The 22,257-nt window shown below is 45.8% G+C and overlaps 1 protein-coding gene across 9 annotated transcripts in view; it reads left to right on the top strand.

The window, feature by feature from the left end:
* The window catches only part of meis2a (Meis homeobox 2a), a 106,597-nt gene that overhangs the window by 54,076 nt on the left and 30,264 nt on the right, over positions 1-22,257 (top strand). For all 9 annotated transcript variants that reach the window (XM_052085384.1, XM_052085387.1, XM_052085386.1 and 6 more), the window contains exon 9: positions 19,180-19,256. In XM_052085384.1, the coding sequence (XP_051941344.1) occupies positions 19,180-19,256 (77 nt within the window). The remainder of the gene's footprint in view (positions 1-19,179; positions 19,257-22,257) is intronic.

Raw genomic sequence — 22,257 nt, 5'->3', positions numbered from 1 at the left:
CACTGTTTGGTTTGCCATGGGACTCTGACTGCACCAAATCCCACAACTGCCATTCCCTGTGATTTTTCTAACCCCCCCCCCAATCTGCCCCCACACCTCCTCTCTGATACACCCTCTGTTTTGCCCCACCGCTCCGTCCAGAGGCGCTCGCTGAGGATTCTTGCACAGTGGGGTCCTTATAACTGGGAGCCACATCTCTTGTTCTCACCTCTCACCCCCCACCCCCCCTCTACCCACTTCCTCACCTTTTCATCCCCCCCATTGATATCCTCTCTGCTTCCCTGTCTGAGCGCACCGACCCGCTTTTATGATCCCAGTTGCTCATCAAAGACTGAGGCTGAGCGGGTCAATTTGTTGCTCCTTTAGCCGCCAACCTCCGCGGACCCTGTCTGCAACCAAACATTTACCCAGAATGCCCTGCTGCTCAGGCATGTTTGGGGGAGACAGTGAAGCGAATGCCTAGTTGGTACACTCTAGCTCTTTTGTACACACCCTGACTTTGTAAATACGAGGCAAGCAAGCCTCTTTTACAACGCGATCGCGCAAAATTGCATCTGTTTGCGTTTTCGCGTAGAACCTCGCGAAGGGATATTTTTGGAACATAAAAAATTCTTAATAATTCTTAGGTTCATTTAAGAGGGTTAACGAGCGAATTTTGTTTTTTTCACGTTTTTCACGTATGTTGTAAACAAACACAAGCAATAAATTCAGCTGTATTACAAGAAACAAAATCCTATTTATTCTACATAAGTGTTTGGGGTTTTATGAGTTCAGCTAATGCTAAAAAAAAAAAAAAAAATTACAACAAAGCCTACCAACAAATTGCATCCCACAACATTATGATGCTGTTTTGAATCTGAGATATTGTTCAGCCTTATTATAACGTGGCCTGCCACACCACAGCTTGGCTTTAAACACAACGGGGTGGGAGAAATATGTCTAATAAATGTCACACCATGGTCCGGTTATTGTTTCTTCCACATTCACTTCGTTGAGGAATCTGAAGATTTGTCTGTCTATCAAAGACAAACGGCGGCTTTTTGGGGTGATTGGTGTGTCTCGGAACTCGGATGCTATTGTTCACGAGCCTTTTTCCTTGCTGGTTGCTTTTGGGGTGACAGACTGTTGGACTGAAGTCAACGTGCGATTGTCAACTTCGGCGGTCGTGTGGAGGGCAGGATGGCGGCTGTTTGAAAAGGCAATAGCGGAAAGCCGCGGCGTTAGCTTAACACCATCCTTCCTCTTTTCCCGAACAATATTTCATACGTTACGCTAGACATCGAAGCTGACATCACCGCGTGTTTAATAATCAGATTGCGGGAAGCCACGTCGCTCTGTGAAAGTGCGCATGTGCTCATTTGCTGGTTTCATTGTGTTAAAAAAGGAAAAAAAACACAAGAAAAAAAAACAGGTGAATGCATCTTTTCGGTCTCTGATGTACCAATTTTGCAGATCTCTTTGTGAAAGAGGCTCTTCACGGCTGCCCCGTTATTAGTATCATAGACAGCAACCCCCGAATGTTCAAAAGCTGTACCACATGCTGATACAGAGGGGAGAAAAAAAAAAAGAACTCCCGACGTTAGGAGCAGTGGAAAAATCAAAGAAAGAAAGAAAAGAATCAAATATATAAATCCAAATGTAGGCCTTTTTGAATCCGTCTGACTATTGATCGCTGGTTCCGCGGATCCCCAAGGCCGCGGCGTCTGACACGCAAAGCACCTCACTAAAGCCCGTGAAGCAGCCAAGTACGCGTATTTAGATGACGACAACAGCTTCCCAACCCAGGGCATCATCTCGCCCCTTAATACCTGTCTTCCCTTTTCCGAGAGGGATGCAGAAAATGAAAATGCGTAATTAGCTCCACGTCTCCAAATGGAAGCCCCCCCCCCTCCTCTCCCCCTCTCATTATGTTCATTACTGAAACCAGCGGGCAATTTACAAGTTCAAAGGGGGTTTTAAGGGCACCCGCAACCCAATGAACGAAGAACCGTTCATCCGTCAGAGCGTCGCCGACGATGTCAATGTTGAGTCATCGGCCCAAATGTGAGTCATCCCCAAGGCGTCGGGTTCTCGGGCGCCGGTCCTCCTCTTAGGCGCTCTTATGCTTTGTTTTCGCTCGACTACAACAAACACCGGTGACATCTTTACCAAAGTCATCCTCTTATAAATGTCCCGTTTGCACTTGTTGTCAAGCTGCGCGACACGTGACGGTGTACATTTCACGTTTGCCTCCGGTGTTGTGTCTCGGTTACCTCCCGGGCCGGGTCAAAGCGGGCTAATCCGGTCTTCAGGTAGCCGTTTAGCACACCGGGAGAAAAGCTAGCAAGAGAATCCGGTTACAGGGCTCGGCCTAGCAAAGGGGGGTGACCTCGACCTGGAATGAACGCGCACGTCCTAGCTTACGCATACGTGCACACGAGTGGACACAAAAGACATTCGTCGGGTTTTGCTTATCTGGGCCCAGCTGCCTCTGGTTTCATCCGCTTCATTATCTCAGGACTGTACGACAAACTCTTTTAGCTTGTCTCCGTGTGCTTCAAATCGGTCCGCTTCATGTTAGGATGCGCTGATATGATCGCAACGGCGAGCCGCTCCGGCGGCCATGCGTTGCGCCCTCATTGTAGACCGAACACAGCTGCTGAACTTTCGGGGCGCTCAGGCTGGCATCGGAATGTCAGGCGTATAGTCCGGTACTGTTTGAGGCTCGACTTTTAGGTGGTGAAAGTCGAGGCAAAGACTCATAAGGTAGTCATTATTGTACGTCGACCGTATTAAAGTGACACATCCAATTACGGCGAGCTCATAAATTAGACTTTTACAACTTTATAAAGCACCTTTTGTCCTTTAAAGGCCACTGTACGCGGGGGGGGCTAGCTAAGAAGCTTAGCTAAGAAGCTAAGCTAATATCCCGTAGGGAACTCGTGTGCGCTTTCTTAACTGATGAGACAAAATCTTTCACTCTATTACTGTGCACATTTTTTTAATCTTAATCCTTTCATGCACCAATAATGATAATCTGTAACCTTATAACATAATAAACTGTCAACTGTAGTCATAGGGTTCACAATAATATGGACAATTTTATTATTATTTTTTGCTTTGTAAAAGTATTTTGATCCATGCATCATACCTAAATATTCATTCATTCATTCATTCATCTTCCGAGCCGCTTGATCCTCACTAGGGTCGCGGGGGGTGCTGGAGCCTATCCCAGCTGTCTTCAGGCAGCAGGCGGGGGACACCCTGAATTGGTTGCCAGCCAATCGCAGGGCACACAGAAACGAACAACAACTCGCACTCAAACTCACACCTAGGGACAATTTAGAGTGTTCAATCAGCCTGCCACGCATATTTTTGGAATGTGGGAGGAAACCGGAGCACCCGGAGAAAACCCACGCAGACCCGGGGAGAACATGCAAACTCCACACAGGGAGGCCGGAGCTGGAATCGAACCCGGTACCTCTGCACTGTGAAGCCGACGTGCTAACCACTGGACTACCGGGCTCATACCTAAATATTTCTTCTATTTTCTTTACATCATAGTGCTGTGAAAAACATTTTTTTCTTCCGTTCAGAATAATGTCTATGCTATACATGTTCCCGCTACCACCTTTGCACCAATAAAAAGTAGTTTTAAAATAATAATAATAAATGCATTATACTTGCTCGAGTGGCCCTAAAATGGTTCTAAATTGTCGCTGGCGATATGGACCGGAGCTCCCTCATGTGTAACTCTGTCTGTGAGAAAGTCATTTTTCACCGACGGGACGCCATCCATCACGATCGCCAAGCGCTGGCTGTTTCATTAAGTAGCCCATCCAAGGCAGACAGATGTGTTCGCCAGACAGCCGTGTTTGCCTATGCAACAACGCGTATTAACCCGCAATCCTTTGGGGGGAGATTAATAGGCCGCGAGCCTCTTTCCATTGATTATCTTCATGCTATCCCCCAACCGCCTCCGCTTCCTCGTGCCCGATATTAAAAACTAATGACGCCTATTGAAAGCAAAAAGGGGACGGCGAGCCTCTTCACGGATCATTTTCGGTTTATTTGGACTCAAAGGGGAGAGAGGGATCTCTTCAAGGCGCAGTTTGAGTGGATTTAAGAAAACAAATGTAGCGAGAGAGAGAGAGAGAGCAGACAGTGGGATTGTGTAAAACGGCCGCGCCGCTGAGAAAATGACAACGAGCGCATGGGGAGAAGCCACCAGACGGGGCACATGTTAGCAATTGGGCAGCGTAGCAAAAGCATTCCAAGTGTTAGAACCTCCTAATTGCTATAATGGAGGTGGTAAGCGCTGACAGTAATGGAGTCGCGGGGATCCATCCCGGGCAACCTGAATTAGGGGCCGCTCGGTGGATGCACTTTGGGATGGGATTAAAAAAAAATAAAAATTTTGTGTGTGTATGTGTCATCCAATCTGAAAGTAGGACACTCAGGTGTACTGAGTGACGCCGATTTTTTTTGGGGGGGAGGGGGAGGTTCCCGAGATAGCCGGCTCAGAAAAGTCTCGGGGAGGCCTGGCCAGCAAAGAGTTAAAAGGATCCATGTGATGGCCTCACCTCTGCACCGGGGCCTGGTGAAAGGCGGCAGGGTGCTGTCGGGGAAAATGACTTCCTGAGACATTACCATCAATCACCAGACAGGTCAGGCCCCCCGATCCTTCCATCAGGATGGAAAGTAAAGGGGCGGGGGGGGGGGGGGTGTACTGGGGTGAGGGTGGATTAGACTTCAGGGGAAGACTAGGTTGAGGCTTGTTGAGGAAACGGCTATCAACAGTCTCTTTCTTTCACCGTCTTGCCTGTTTTATGTCCTTCTCTACCTCTTGCATCTTTTCCGATTTTTTTTTCTTTCTTTTTTTCTGAGGCATTCTGGAATGGTCATGCGCCCTCCCCTCCGCTGGATTGCATCATTAATTATTGTGCGGGCAACGGGCCCAGAAGCAAATCTTAAAGCGAGGGAAGGACATAGAGGGGTGGGTGGGGGGGGAGAAAGGGGGTTTCAAAATTGGGAGATGGGCGACAGCTGTCCAACACCCACAGATGGTCTTCCTCTCCGAGCATGTTTTTCTGTCCATCGTAGCTTTTTTTTTTTTTTTTTTTTCTGTAAATGAAGGATGGGATGAGAGGGGAGGTGCTTGGGTTACCTCAGCGAGCGGTTGTGTTACATTCCAGAGAAGGGAAGGGGTAGATGGCGTGGGGAGGTGGAGGGGAGATGGCGGTGGGGGTGGTTCAACGAGTTGTTGAAAAGAACACAGACACTTGTCAACAGCCTCCCCAGCCGGGAAGCCATCACGCTATCGCTTTAGGCCCGGAGGTCAATGACCTTCTTGTTCAACCCAGATTGAGAGAAAGACCCAAAATTCATATTTTTTTTTTCGTTTGGTTTGTTCGTAAAAAGTGCAGAAGGTGTGAATGTGGCTTTCTCTTTCCGGACAACATCAAACCTTAACTCCATATCAAACTATATGCTTCTTTTTTTGATTCATGGGCCAACTAACTACATTTTCAGTGTATTCTTTTTTTTTTTTTTTTTTTTACTAAATGTAGTTTTCTGTTATGACGTTGTTTGTTATTTGTTCGAATCAGCATTTTTCTTAGCTTCACTTTACGGTCTGTTTTGGAGACTATTTTCTTTTTTGGGTGTTTCTGTTCAAAAAATATATATAGTTTTGTCAACGTTCACACTTATATATACAGCCGTGGCAGAACATGACGCTTAAATGCTTTACTTTCTCCCGACGGGCAATGAGGAGTCGAAAGACGACGAGCAGGGAAACGGCAGGCCCCTCGGCGAAATGGCCCATTAGATTCGAGTAGTGAAAGTTCATCAGCTTTATTAACGCCAAGGTGTATAAATAAAGTATGAATTACCTGACTTTTATGGAGTGGAGTCGTCTTATGATCTAATGTTTTAGTGAGCTGCCATGAGCCCAAGGGGCTGGCGTTGGAGGGGGGGGTGGGAGTGAGGCGGGGGTTGGGGTGTGCGCCAAGTGAAGTGTGCTGAGGTCTTCTGAGTCCATCCAGCGTGGCCGGACGCTTGCCCGATTGTCGCTAACACGCATAGCTGATCAGGTTAGCTTGTAGCGCGTGGGGACATTTGTCGCTCGCGGCCATAGGGGTAAAAAAAATAGTAGCCCTGACATGAAGGTTAGCCTCATTGCTCTCCGCCACACAACATTTATGCATTTAAGAACACACACACACGCGCACACACACACACACACATGCATGCATGCGTCCCGCCATCCTGTAATAAGCGGTAAGCTGAGCTAGCTGATGGTCATCCTCCCGTGGGGCTGCTGGTTGGCTGCCAACTTCCTGCTTTGCTTTGTCAGTGGATAAAGCCCCTAACAAACGAAAGGGCTGTAGCGAGGCAGGCGGGCCAGCCGGGTCAAAGGTGGCCTTCGGCCTAACCCTCCCGCCCCCTCCCATCCCCACCCACCACCCCCCGGGCAGGATTGAGCCTAAGACCGAGGGGAGAAAGAAGTACGGAGGAACGCTGCTCCGCCATTAATCGAGTCGGTTCGCTTTTCTTTATCTTCTTGCGTCGCACGTCGTCTCACCAAAAAAAAAAAAAAAAAGGGTGAAGGCTCCTCGGGGCTTTTGTCAGGCCGCCCTCGGCTGTGTTGAGCAATGACAGGAGACAGCGTCTTGACGAGATGAAAGGAGGACTGGGAAGATGTTTGAGAGGGCCGCCCCCCCCCCCCCCTCCAAAAAAAAAAATCTGCAGCCACAACAGGTTGGGGCAGGGTGGCGCTGAGGAGGAAAGGCTGGGCCGGCTTTGTTTTCATGCATGTTACTTGGAATCTCGCATGAATGCACTTTTGCTTCCCATCGACTTAATCAGTCGTGCTTTTTACTGGAGCTCAAGTTGGACGGCTTTCATACTTCCAATGTAAAGCCTTGAAGGATGTTCCTTTTTATTTCGATTTGAAAATATCTTTTGGAAAATTAATTAATTAATCAACCCAATTCTAAAATACATTATAATAATAATAATAAATTTTATTTATAAGCGCCTTTCAAGACACTGAAATTACATGATCAACATTTAAAAAAAGTGGCAATAAAGCAAATGTTTTAATATTAATTTTGTAGAATATACAAAATATTCTATATAGGATTGTAGAAATGTGTTTCATAATAATACTGATCCAAAAAGTTTTTCTTACATTTTCTGCTCATTAAGTTAATAAGACAATTTTTTTCTTTGCGCCAATTCCAACCGCTGCACATCTGATTTTCATCATAATAATACAAATAGACCAACAAGATCATGTGCAAGATAGTCATATATTTAGTAATATTTCTGAATCAAGGCTTAGGTTCAGCAACAGGTGGACATTTTTTATGAAATGCGATAGCACACGGTCAAATCCGTATTGCGCAAGCCGAACACACCTCAGAAACCTGATGTGGAAGAAGAAAAAAAAAATCACAAATCCATCAAAAATAATGTCAGTAAAGGAAACATAAAGCCTTAAAATCTGCCGTTGACCAGTGTAATCTAAAAACAATGTGACCATTTTTTTTCTTGTTTTTGGTCTCCTGAAAAGTGAACATTTTTTGGAGGTACAAGAAGGTGATTTACATCATTCTGCAAACTAGTCCTATTGACAAGATCAATGACAAAATGTGTCTCAAAGAACCAAGATGGCGATGACCTTCTTCTTTTGCGCAACATGGCGCGTGCAATCCCAATCATTAGATCTCCCCCGATGACCACGTCAAACGTACTGACTGACGCGGACAAGCCACTGGAGGGGAGAGCACGGCAAATCTTTCTTCTCCAGCTCGCTCGGTTGAGAGGGAGGGAAAATTTGACATGGCTGACTTGAGCGCATTTAGCATCATTAGCAAACAGGAAGTTTCCCCTGCAGCTGTTTGCGGCACGGAGGGGGAGCAAATGGGAGGGGTTGCGGCTGGGGAGGGGGAGTAGGTTGGGTTAATAGACAAATGTTACCCACCACCTTTTGATTTGTTTTGTTTTTTTTGTGACCTGAACACACACACACACACACACACACACAAAGAAGAATGACATTACAAACGTCTTATGATATCTCTCAAATTGGCGTGACATTCCACAGTTGGCCCCCGGGACTGCGTGCGTGTGTGTGTGTGTGTGTGTGTGTGTGTGTTTTGGGGGTTTCTCGTGTGTCCTCAGCAAGTGCTTGCGCTTTCGTCGTGTCCCGAGGCTCGCCGTTCGAGCGCCGCGGTCTTTCACTGGAGAGGCAGAAGAGGCGAGAGCAGAGAGGCTCGGTTTGTGTATCCCAATACTTCTGCTCATTAAGTTAATGCACAATGAAAGGGAGAGCCGTCAAGTGGAAACTCTCAGAAGCTTCTATTTGAGCAGCGCAAGCCAACCCCCCCCCCCCTTCCCCTCCCTTCCATCCACTTCCCCTCCTCATCCTCTTTTCTTCTTTCTCTCACAAATGAATCTGTTTCAATTCCAGCTGAAGATCAACCCCACTTTACTCAGAATTGGCAAGTCAAACAAGGCACACAATAGGGATTGGCTTTAAAAGGAGTTTCGGTGTGTTAATATGAAGTCCCAACAAGATTGTCTTCTTACAATAGATGAGCTGTAATGTAACATGATGCCAGGTGATGTTCAGTGTGTTCCCTTCTGAGCCGTTGAGAAAATCACTGCAGTTTCTTTTCTTTTACAATGTGTGCGTACGTCATTAAACGGCGGTGCTGTTTATTCAGAAGCTTAGTTAGCTCGCTATTGCTCCCGATGACTTTATGACTGGCAACAGTGGCAAGTGCTTTACATGGGAGGCTTATGCTAGCGCTCGGCGGGTTGCACGGAGAGGCTCAGCAGGCTTTTGGGTGAGTGTTGGGGAGGAAAAATCGACAAATTTGCTTAAACCTGACATGAAAAATACAACAAGTCGTTCCATAATATTGACATGCTGCATATTAACAAAGGACAAATAACATAAAGTCCCTTTAAGCTTTTCTGCTATCCTTCTGATCAATGAGAATTTGTGTCCCATGTTTGGGGAATCTGGACTGATGTAACTTAAAAGGTTATTGGACTTCCCACATGATCAGCAAATCAATTTTTAAGGCACATGTGACTTTACATTCAGCGGTATACGTTGCAGGTCCATCACAATCCGTGCTAGCAGCTACAGGAAGCTAAAATAGCAAATGCAGCATTCACAGAGAATCCACCTCAAAGTCTTTTGTTGGCCAAAAATGTGTCGATACTGATTGAGAGGCTTCTCAAGCTAACGTGAATTGGAAGAAAAAGAGGAAGTAGATACCAGGTTTGAATAAATAAAAAATTGGGCGAAGCAAAAACAAGCTAAGGAGTCTCAAAGCTATTCACGCTAGCTAGCTACTGCTGGCTACAATAATCAGCAAAATTGTGTTGTGAAAGCTTCTTTCTTTACATTCACTTTTATTATGATTTGAGACAACACCAAACTGTTTCTTTAAAAAATGGTTGTGGTTTTGGTGGTTCCCGAACGAATGACTGGTATAAAAATGTATTTTAATGACGCCATTGCACTTATTTTTCGAGAATAACCCTTTGGTTTAGTCAAACATCTTTAACAGGAGAGTTGTAGTTTGCTAACATGAGGTGAGGCGGAGAGTCAGTAGAGCGCCGGGTGCCCCTGAGCGGGCAGTTTTCACAACAAAGCCGAGCAGGGGCCGGTCTGCAAAAAGCAGGCCAAATTCTTGCCCTGTAGGACCTGGCTTACAGCTTCAGCGGAAGCTTTGAACGACGGTTGGGAGGGTGGAGCGATGAGACGAGGCCAGACGGGTTAGCAAGAAAGTCATAGCTGCTGGGGCCTGGAGAAGAAGAAGAATAAGAAGAAGAAGAACTCAGAAGCAAGCCCCTCCACTTCCCATCTGTAAAGGATGGAGGGAGGCGAATGTGGGGGGTGGGGGGGGTGGGTTCGTATTGCTCGGTCGTCATTAAAATAGGCTCATCTCTGCAGCTGCCGGCTACAAATGAGATGAAAACACAACTAATGGCAAATTTCGATAGATTACTGGTCACAACATTAGGTACACCTACGCTCATCTAATGAACCGTCAACATACAAATATTTAATAATACTGTACTTGTAGCTAATAAACCTAGCCTAGCTACGATATTAGAAAGAGGTCAGCAGGATCATGTTATTTTATTCATTATAGTGTTAATATATTTTTTAATTAATTTTTAATTTACCTGCTGTCGGAATTTTACTCCGCCAAATATCGCAATCGGCATCAGCCTCAAACAATCCAGGGTGGTCGGGTCCAATTGAATCCCTCCCTGACATCCTCATTTGTTTAATGTTCCGGTGCCGGTGCTGCTGTTGCTGTTTAGCAACAGAGTTGAAATGGTCAAACTACGGCTGTGAGTGTTTGTAGAATCGCTTCTTTGAACTGACCCGTACGAGGGGTCACATGTCAATGAGGGCGGCGTTTATTTTCTCGCACATGGATGACACACCTGATGACTAATCGAGGGAATGTTTTTGTTCAATGAAGACCTCCACGATTATCCGCATTACTGGCGAAAGCCCACCCGTGTTCTTCAGGTGTTTATATGATGCCGATGTGGAAAACAAACGTCTGTTTCTCTCTTTTCGTTGCTCGGCGCAAGTAAGTCTGAAGGTTCTTTGGGATTGCGTGGGAGTGATTGCTATTTAGCCTCGCCAAGCTCGCAACAATCACGGGGGGCTCCTTTCGTCCTCCAAGCCCCTCCTCAGCCATTTGACTGCGACTATGGGTTCACAGATTGGCACCATCTCTGACTGAACGGCGCGGAGCAAACGGGCATCCTGGCGCGGGTCCAGCGGCGTCGGTATCGTGGCGGTGCACCGCTAAGCTAACCGCCAGATAGTCAGACACGCAACCCTTCTTCTCTTTACGCCTCAGGCCGCACGGCTCGACCTTGTGTTTGCAATCATCACCATTTTTTAACTGTCAAAAGGGCAGTTCACTGCCGGCCCCCCCCTCGTGCAGTAGGCTCTATGCTCTGAATGTGCACGGGGGAGAGACGAGGGGGCGGGCGTTGATACGAGTGCACTTTCTTTGGTTGTTATCAGCGGTTGGCATGTAGCGATTGCGGTTTGCAGGCTGGCATCGAGTGAGCTCTTTTTATAAGCGTGGGCGGTTGTTTAGGTGTTAATAAGCCACAGAGTCATGTGAGGATCTAGTAGTAAAATCACGTGGTATGTACAAACTGGGCCGTATCCCAGGAATGAAGCGTCACAAAGCCTTTAGCTACGCGCAACACACACAGAGTCGACCGAAAACTGTTCTGATTAAAGCTATTCTGAATTTTATCGCATTTGTTGAACATGAATTAAGCAGCAAAATTCCCCCCGTGTTATTCCATCTAAGGGGCGGCCATTTTGCCACTTGCTGTTGACTGAAAATGACATCACAGCGCTGAATGGCGCAGGTTGCAAATGTCATATGACCAACGCGAGCAAAAAGGTGAACCTTTGGCACTGTGATGTCATTTTCATTTCATTTCAAATGGCAAAATGGCCGCCCTCTGTTGATGGATAAACACGGGGGGATGTTGGCACATATTCGCCTTTAAAAGAAAAAAAATCACCACTAACTTTCACAATAGACCACAAAGAGATGCGGGGGGTGGGGGGGCTACAAAATAAATAAATCCCAAACCATCGTTCAAGTACAATATTTTCCATACTTCTATTTTGAAGTATTTCCCTTTGAACAGCAATGCGATCGCATTAGTTGTCACCTGCCTTTCTATTTTGCAGTTTTCTCAAATTTATTAAAGCGCATCGGAAAAGTCACACAAGCTAGTAAACAAATCATGATTGATCCTGAAAAAAACCATTATTGTCATATCTTTTTGATCCAACGCTCATATGCATTCGCGTCTCTGTCATTTGTCATCGCAGCCAATTGAAACGATAATAATGGGGGAGTCGATATTTAAAATGTGCCAATCTCAATACCGCCCCCTCCGACTCCCCAACACCCGTCCGACGGCCGCATGCAGATCTCATATTAAAATGTCATTCTTCATATTTGATTGCATTCATTTTTTCTGACAGCGAAGAAGACCATCAACCCACAGTCACTTTGATTAAAGACAAATACGATTCCAATCAGTGCGAGGGATATTGCCGTTAAACCACACCCCAAATTCACAACAAAAGCCATCCAAAACCGCCATCACTTGGAGATTGAAAAAAGCGTTTCAAAGGAAGAAATAAAATAAATAGATGAAGGGTTCATCATACATAAATGTGCAGCCGAGAGTAAGCATTGTAACCAAAATAACTACGATCATGTGAAAATAACTCCAAAATCCAGTCCACGAATGCACCAAAATATCCAATCAAACAGCCGCGACAGCACAAGGTCCTCGTGTTGAGGTCATAAAACTCCACCTCGACTCCACAGCGGTCATTAGTGGCCAATCGTTTCCTTGTCGTTGTGGCGACGGGGTAAACAGCCAATACCCGGCCTATTTCCTTGGAGTCATTAGCGCGGAATAGGTTTTCGCAAAGCCATACCGCAACCTTGTGACCGCCGTCTATAACTCATGTCACACACTGATGATGTCATTCATCAATCGGAGGGGTCCTCCGCTATGTCCTGGGGGGGGCATGCGAGGGGTTGCTCGACATCATCAGGCAGGGACGAATGAAATGCGGTATAATGATCCGGATGTTTGCGGCACGGATGGATAGAGGACCTTGGGGGGGGGGGGGGGGGGGGGGGGCGATGATCGCATGTTAATTTGCAATGTTGGGGATCAAAATCGCAATTAGATCATTTTTCAGAGTTGTTCAGCTCGAGTTGACGTGGGTGAAAAAGTGCGGCCGAGCCAGGGGAGCGTGCTCCTCCCCCCCCCCCCCTTGCAAGCTTGCAGGCTTAAACCTCGTCAAGCCATTATCAGCAAAAGGAAACACATCACACCCTCTGTAATTCAGCCTCAATCACATGCACTTGCACAATGCTATCCACCTGTGTGTGTGTGTGTGTGTGTGTGTGTGTGGGTGTGTGTTAACGTGTTTGTGTGCATGTTTTGAGATGATAGACAAGATGCCCACGTCAGCATGGTGGCCTTAACTTAATTAACGAAGCGCTTTTCGATCCGAGTTGACAAATTGAAGCTTCTCATCTCGGGCCGCTAATTATTTATTAGACTGCGGTCAGGCCGCTTTTAAGGCTATTGGTCAAAGCGGGCTGCTGGGCGGACGGAGGAGGCGGCAAGGGAATCGAGGCAGTTGGGGGAGGTGGGGCTTTCGATAGCGTCTTCCTGTGTGTTTGTGTTCCTTCCATAAAATAATCATGTCCTAAAGTCTCAGGAGGATACAGAGAGACATCGTCAGGGTTTAGGCTGCGGCACGTTTAATACAATTCCTTATCGTGTCACATGGTGTTTGTGTTCTCGGCCTGATTACGTACAGTGTGTGTGTGTGTGTGTGTGTGTGTTTGCTGTAAAATCTTTTTTTGGTGCTAAATCTGTCCTGTATATGTGTGTGTATATATATATATATATATATATATATATATATATATATATATATATATATGCCCGGTAGTCCAGTGGTTAGCACGCCGGCTTCACAGTGCAGAGGTACCGGGTTCGATTCCAGGTCCGGCCTCCCTGTGTGGAGTTTGCATGTTCTCCCCGGGCCTGTGTGGGTTTTCTCCGGGTGCTCCGGTTTCCTCCCACATTCCAAAAATATGCATGGCAGGCTGATTGAACACTCTAAATTGTCCCTAGGTGTGAGTGTGAGCGTGGATGGTTGTTCGTCTATGTGTGCCCTGCGATTGGCTGGCAACCGATTCAGGGTGTCCCCCGCCTACTGCCCGGAGACGGCTGGGATGGGCTCCAGCACCCCCCGCGACCCTAGTGAGGATCAAGCGGCTCGGAAGATGAATGAATGAATAAATACAATTTATTGGCTCAAGCAGGATCTAGAATGTTCTTTTCTCCCTCTACGTTTCTAAATTATAATTTTTTTTGTACGATGTTGAATGTAATTTTTTTTAATGTGTTTAGGCCACTCATTTGGATAAAGATGAACTCAGGTTTTTTTTTCCGGTCCATATCACTCGCGATGATGTGGAATCATTTCAGGTCTGTCCAAGCAAGTATAATGCATTTGATTTGTCTTTTCTTTTTTACAACACTGTCACTTGAAATTAGTTTTTACTTTGGACTGCAAAATAGTTTTCATAATCTGTATTAACTGGCACAATGTGTGCTCAACTGATACTACAAGTCCCATAATTCAATGGCCCCCAACCACCAGTCTGTGGACCGGTATCCTTTGGTAGAGATCTAAAATCTGGGAGCGGTATCTGCGATTCCCACCCACATCCACTGCGGCGCAATTAACGTGACGAGGTTACTCTGAGGTCTAAACAGTCATTTCACGGCTGCTGCCCCCTCGTAACCAGCGGGCCCACCATGGCGGCTCGCTTCTCAAGTCCATCTGTTAGTGCGTGATGGTACGTTGATGTGTGTGTATGCTTGGTTGTGTGTTTGTAGCTGACATTGGTGAGCCCCAAAGCTGCCACAACATAAAGTGTGGGTGGCCTGCAGTCACAATCGTAAAGAGGGCGTGTTGGAGGGTTGGTGAGTGTGGCTTTCAGAGTTTCGGGTGGCGGGCTGGGGTGGGGGTGGGGGGGGGGGTTCGATAGAGGAGGTGGTAAGAAAGCAGTTGGGGTGGCATGAGCATGGGGGCTGAACCAAAATCAGCGGAACTCGTGTGGAGGACCCCTCCAACTTGTAAAGCGTTGTCCAAATGTTACCAAAAGCTGATCCGGGTGGCTTCAAAACGTTCTCAAAATATCGGCCACAATGTAATGAATTTTTCATCGCAAGGTGAAATTAAAGTACTTGTGGTGAAACAATGTAAAATTACAAACATGTGAATGTCGAAACAACAAAGAATGAAAGAAAGACACAAGTGGCATTGAGTGGAATTTTCTTTCTTTTGGTAGTTTTGTAGATACACACAGATAGAAAGGGGCATTTTCCGCCGTTGTGGGAGTGAACACGGCCTCAAAATTCCTTTTAAATTCAGCGTGAGTCAAATGCAAGGTATCAATGACGGGAGCATCAACAGATTGCGGATCTCACACAAAGTACGTTAAGAATAAATTGTTAGAAGATTTGCACTTGCTGATGATGTAAAATTGGCTACTGTGAAGTGGGCACTTAGAGACCGGCCTCCATCCCAGATCGATTATCCCTGTGTGACACCACCCCATTAACCACCCATCCGTAGCTGTGGCGTGGCCTATTCAAACATATTCAAGATGATAATAATTTCTACAATGATGCAGCACAGTCGATGCACACTATTGTCCTATTTATGAATGAATTGTACTGACATCCACCGCACATATCTACGGAGCGTAGAATCTGTCAGCCTGCGCTTCGATCAAATCCAACAAAATCATGTTACGCAACCTGAGCCACAACTTAGACCTACTTTTAGCTGGTCTAAAGCTTAATCTACTTTCTGTCACCAAGCTGTCAGATGAGCCCTCGGTCTGCCGCACTGCCCCCGCATGGCTTTGCCAAATTCCCCGAAATAGAGCCCTAAGTGTTAATATTCGACGACACGTATTAATGTTAAAATGTTGGAGTTTATTTCAACGCGTGTATGGCTGTAAGTTGCAGTTTGACCCCCGGAAACAAATTCTTTGGCAGGTCCGGCGGTCATCTTAAACAACCTCACTCTCCTTTGATGAGACATCTCGTCTTATTTACATCCATTCATGATTATTATTCATACGAACGCGGCGTTTGGCGCATGTATTTTGCAGTAGGCCGCAAGGGGATGGATGACGGAGGCTGCATAAAGTATAATACAAGGTAAATGGCCCAACCCCATTTCCAATCTCCATGTCACCCTCGCTGTTTGGGTGGAAACGGAGGGCACAAGTTTGACCGAGGTCGAAGCTGAGAAGCACATAAGTAATGATGGAAAGCAAGAGAGGGGGGGGGGGGGGACCGCACAGACATTACATGTTGTTGCACGCATATGCTCGTCCCACCCCTTAACTTGAGTTGCCAAGCCTTCCTCGCTGTTTACTTACCTTCAGATTTCCTTATTTAGCCTCTGATCAGTTTTGCGGTGTACCATACAAAAAACAAAAACAAAAGGAGTCAATTTATTTGAAATACCGTACATATGCCTTCGCCTTTTCCGAATGAATCTCCGAGCATTCATTGCTCCCCTCTACCTGATATATCCAGTTGATGTTGTAGAAAAAAGTGAATTTTCAGTAAATATATTTTTTAAAGGGCGGCCCGGTAGTCCAGTGGTTAGCACGTCGGCTTCACAGTGCAGAGGTACCGGGTTCGATTCCAGCTCCGGCCTCCCTGTATGGAGTTTGCATGTTCTCCCCGGGCCTGCGTGGGTTTTCTCCGGGTGCTCCGGTTTCCTCCCACATTCCAAAAATATGCACGGCAGGCTGATTGAACACTCTAAATTGTCCCTAGGTGTGAGTGTGAGCGTGGATGGTTGTTCGTCTATATGTGCCCTGCGATTGGCTGGCAACCGGTTCAGGGTGTCCCCCGCCTACTGCCCGGAGACGGCTGGGATGGGCTCCAGCACCCCCCGCGAACCTAGTGAGGATCAAGCGGTACGGAAGATGAATGAAAGGATGAATGAATATTTTTTAAGCTAAAACAGATTTTTAACTATTATTAGAAAACTGGCACATACTCCATGTGCATTACTTTCACCAAAAAACGACTTTATGAACACATGAATTGCTTGAAAATTGTGCCCAAACAAATTCTAAACGGGAACACGTCAGACTCAAATCACGTCAAACATGCGGGGTGAGGTGTTAAAATGGCATATCTGTGTCACTCATAAGCTTGCAACGTGCACATGGCCGCGTGCAAACACACACACACACACACACGAGTACACAAAAGTAAATCGGTGAAGTCGTTCCATCTGACAAGCCAAAGGACTGTCAACACCTGGCAATCACAAAAGTGCATTATGTATTACGTTGTTGATAATTTGACATATCAGCAAAGGACGACACGTTAAGTTAATCCCTCCGCGCAGACAGGAGTCGTTATTTGTGCAATCCAAGGGAGCTTCTCTATTCGTTGAGTGCATTCTTCAAAGCGGGTTTTAATTAAATAAGAGCGTTTCCATGTCAACACAATGAAGAGTTTGGGGAGTTTACAGAGTCAAGTAAAAACGGCCCAAACGATTTTTTTTGCAAAATCTTGAGAGGGGCAAAACATGGTCAAGAAAAACTACAAAACTAGAAAAACTTTGGCTGCAGATTCAGGCACTTTTTTTCCGAGGCTAGTATGTTTATTTATTGATTGATTTATTTACATAGGTTGCAATTTTGGTGTGGCTCGAGAGCCAAAACTAAATACATTCCCAGTTTTGGGACTACTTTGTGTGTGTATGTGTGTGTATGTGTGTGTGTGTGTGTTTTATTGTTGTTGTCATTTTGTTTTGTAATTTCCATTTGTTAGTTAGCGTAAAGGCTTTGAAAGCAATCTTCTTTAGAAACAAGGATGAACCCATACAGTTTTAGCGTGGATCCAGAATAATTTTTTTAAAATTTTGTCACCTTAAATTTCCCCCACCATTGTGCTTTTATTTTTTTTGGTTTCCTGTGTTTTGTGTTGTTTAGTTTTTTTTTTTTTGCGGGCATTTATTAATTAGCCTATTTAAGTTGGTATTTCACCAAGCGGTGGATGCGTGCAAATGTCGCAAGTTTTGGATTTTCGTCAGGGTTTGTAAAACATTGCAAAACGTTGCAAAGACAAAAGTTGGAAAGACACTTCTTGCCGTTGCATGTTCAAAATTTCTTGCCGACAAGAAAAACGGGGACCGGGTTAATGCAAAAACGACTGGAATGTTACAAACGCCAAAATTCTGACGTTTTTGTCGTCGTTGTTGTTAGTTAGTTAGTAGGTTCAAGCACAAACGACTAAACCCCCATTTCACAATTTTGAGGAATGTTATGCAATAGGCAAATGAAGACCCAAAATATTTTTGTTATCGATACAGATTGAGATTTTTATTCCCCCGCTTCTGTTACCTTGGTGTGCATCTATTATCTCAGCACAAAAAGAATCAATGCAAAAATACAATTGAAAAAATTTCGCAGGCGCTCCTGCGTTAATCTGTTTTTTGTATGGGCGCGCAGAGGAAACATCTAGGGGGTCGGGGGGGGGAGGGGGGTGGAGTAAGACATGTAGGTGTCTTCTTTGAAGGCAAAGAATGTTAATGGAGCCTGAAACCACCTGAAAATCGAGGAGGATTTAAATGTCATCTTTTAAAAGGGATTCTTGTGCCCGCGCTGATTTGCAGGTGTCAACTCTATGAATATTTCGCTGCGCGCGTGCGCGCACACAAACACAGTGTTTCGTTTGTGTCGTTTGCATGCAACTCGCCTCCTAATCTGGCCTTTCAAGACATCTGTCAGTGGCAATCACTGTTGTTTTGTCATGCTTCATAGCAAAGCAGCCCAAGGCCCGCCATGCACACGTCAGCCTGTGTTGCCTCCATCGGAGCCGACAGCAATGACGTCTCGACTGTTGACGGGTCGAAAGCATCCTCGCGAGTCACAATATCAACGCATTTGTGTCGGGGGGGGGGGGGGGGGGAAACTTTCACGCGTTTTTGTTGGATTGCATGAAAAGATGGGGCTCGTTACTTAGGAACATCACGCCCAAAGAACTGAATAGCAAAATGGCCATCGGTGACAATTGATCACGTTCACTGACTGTTAGAAGAAAACTCGAAATAATAATAAAACAGGATTTTCTCGTGAATTATACTGTGGAGGGCGTATGTACCGATGAAATCTCGACCATGTGCATACATGTCGAGACTACGCATTGTCAGTGTGAAGATCCGGGGAATCCGTAAGGCTGACTTGTTTTGACAAACTTGTTGAGCCAGCTCTGACAGGTTGAGCTCAATTGCATATGTGTGTTTGCGTCGACGGTGGGCGGACACGCGCTTGCCGCTCACGTCTATACCATGCAAAGGGAGCGGCGGGGTTGGGTGAAGGTCACCAAGGAGGTGCAGCCCAATGCAGCCAACATGGGGGGAAAACAAAAATGTCGAAAGCAAATGGCAAACCGCGAGGAATTTAACGCCGTGGCATGCCTTGTCTATATTTATGAAGCTAATGAGTGTGTTTTTGTTGTCTCCCGTAGCACCCGTACCCGTCTGAAGAGCAGAAGAAGCAGCTAGCCCAAGACACGGGCCTCACCATCTTACAAGTTAACAACTGGTGAGTCCACATTTTAACCTGCGCTCGCCTCATTCTTCTGAAATGTGGGTGGGGAACGTCTGGCTTCATATACGTCTTGACATGGATCAATGAGCAATGACAAATGCAAACAGATAAAGGCTAGCTCTGGAAAAATATTGATACGGTTTTGTTACTAATGAAAGGCCTCGGTATAATCTCTGGCAGCCTAGCCAGATGAGTCAAGGGCGCTAGCTCTTGGTTGCAGCAGAATATACGTATTTGGATGATTGTAATTGAAACTACAGAGAATGTCCCTTGATTCCCATTACATCGGTAATGTGAGTTACTGCCCGTGGGGCTAGCAGGTAAGCTAACGAGGCAAATTGGTTGCAATGTTTGGACTGGTCTATTCCTACATGCTGTTGATAGATCGTAATAGTGAGAACTAGCCATCTTCAAGAACCCTTTCTGATGTCTTTCTACCGTTGATCGGTATAAAGCTACGGAAATGCGGGCATGCCACTTGAATCCCTTAAAACCAACAGTCACACATTTATCTGATCAAAGGTATATCCTTTTGTTAGCTTGTTACCCAAAGGTATCATTTTATTTCACTCGCGTGAGGCGTTTTCCTATCCTTGGCACTAGCAGTAAAGCTAAGGAGGCTAGCTAAATGCTGCTCGCTGCTACGTTTGTATTGATATATTGTTTATTGCTTTTGAATGAACGTAATGGTAAATAGAGAGTGAGTCAGCTTGAAAGGGACACTTCTTGATTCTGTTGGTCTGGGTGAGGCTTTGCACTTGTTGGCAGTCGGTTCAATACCAAGTATCAGGATCCAATCTCAACGTGGACACCTTTTTCTCAGCCTCACAGTAACTTATTGTAAGCTCATTATTCAAAATTTGAACTATTACATCACAAATATATGCTTAAGTTAATAATTGTGGTGCTAGCAAGATTCACCAGCTAGGCTAATAAGGCTAGCTGGTTGCTTCTAGTTGCATTGTTACAACATATTTGTGCGTGTGTGTGTGTGTGTGTTTGTGAGTTGTGTATGCTTTGAATGATGGGAGTAGAAATATGTTTGGGAATATATTTGGGAATACAAATATGTATTCCCAAATATATTCAAATATTTGGGAATATACTATATATATTCACTATATACATATTGTATGTATATAGTAGGGCTGAAATTAACCCCATGGGAAAAACAGTGTGGAATCCATTTATGTGCATGCGTCCCACAAAACACACACACGCACACAAACACACACACACACACTTGGTAATATTGTTATGCGTTAGCAAGAAGGATGTTCCGGTTATCGCTTAAGTCAGCGCCTCTTTGTGGCATGTTACACATCTATTGACTGCGATCTATTTAAGGGAGATCATAAGCTACCCCTGCAGCCCCCACACCCACAAGCACCCCCCTACCCCCCGCCCCCGCCCCAAGCCCACCCCCTTTTTGCCCACCCTTGCCATCCCAAAAAGCCATCGCAAGCTCCACCATGGGTGCCCCCACACAAAAAAGCGCCAACCGCCCCCTCCCCGATGCACGGCAGCTATACAGTGGGATTAAGGTGGCGGTGGCCAGGCCGGTGAGGCCTTTGTAGACGGCTTAGCACATAACTGGGGGTGGTGGATTAAATAAAATGATCACAGAAGCAAAGAAATGATACAGGAATTACTTATCAAAATACTAGCCCCGGTTTTATCTGCGGCTTAATTTGGTTCCGTACATTCTCAGGGTGATGTTCAGATTAATTGAAGTGACAGGCTCCTTTCAGCGCGCCGGGAAGGTATTTGCACGGATTTCAGGTCTTACACAAACTTAATTATATGGAACCCCATTTTATCATTCTAATTCCGTGTAGCGGGGGGTTCTATTTACAAATGACAAGCCTGCGCCTTTTATTCGCAGCTTTCCTTAATATATTTATCAAAGCGGGTTCATTTACAAAGTGCTCTATCTGCCGGGTACAGGCGGGCCCACATTAACCAAGCTTTTAGGTTTATCAGGCGCGCGGGCCGACAAGCCACCCGAGGGTCAATTGATTTTTTTTTTCCCCTTTCCTTTCCTTTCTTTTTTTTTTTTTGCTTCTCCGATTCATTTTTTTCTCTTCGTCTCATTTTTTTCTTGGATCACAATGAGAAACATGCCTGCAGAATTAGCCCGGTTTGTCAGCCTTATCTATCACCCGCCCTCCCCGCCCTCCCGTTCCTCCCTCACCCTTCTGCTTTATTCCCCCTCCGAGCCGAGCTACTTAAATTGGCCACAGGAACCGCTGTTATCAGACTTTAATGCACCCTACAGTGTGGATAGCATTTCAATTACACCGGTAAGCAAAGATTAGCCGCCTGTTTTCATGGCTCACGCCAGCCGTCTCCGACGCCGCCGCACCTTACCTACGGGAGCAGAAAATTGAGTCGCCTCGCCTGTGTCATGGTGATTAATACAGCGGGAACAGTGAAGCAGACAGTGATAGGCTTTGGAAAATGTTGCGCTTCTCGTTCATAATTTGGAATAGTTCTTTCTGAATGTTCTGGACTCCTGCTTTCAAGCTCTATTGAGCAGATTAATGATACTCAAAGGAGTTAGCGTGCTGCTCAACTTGTAATAGCGGATCCATAGGGGTCCGGGCCAAGATTGTTAGAGTTCCATCCATTCGTCCATTTTTGGATTCGATATTGAATCGAATCCGATATTGATTCGATATTGACAGCCAATCGCAGGGCACACATACTGTAGATAGATAGACAACCATCCACGCTCATACTCACACCTAGGGACAATTTAGAGTGTTCACTCAGCATGTTTTTGGAATGTGGGAGAAAATCGGAATACCCGGAGAAAACCCACATAGGCACGGGGAGAACATGCAAACTCCACATAGGAAGGCCGCGGCCGGAATCAATCCCAGCAAGGCCAACGCATTAACCAGTCGACCACCGGGCCCAGTCGGGCCACCCTTGTTATATTTCAAGAATGACTCAAATTAAAATGGGAGCTTTGCAAACAAATAAAAAATGA

The sequence above is a fragment of the Hippocampus zosterae genome, chromosome 14 (assembly GCF_025434085.1).
Source record: "Hippocampus zosterae strain Florida chromosome 14, ASM2543408v3, whole genome shotgun sequence".
NCBI classification, from domain to species: Eukaryota; Metazoa; Chordata; class Actinopteri; order Syngnathiformes; family Syngnathidae; genus Hippocampus; species Hippocampus zosterae.
This window is presented reverse-complemented; position numbering and strand designations above follow the sequence as displayed.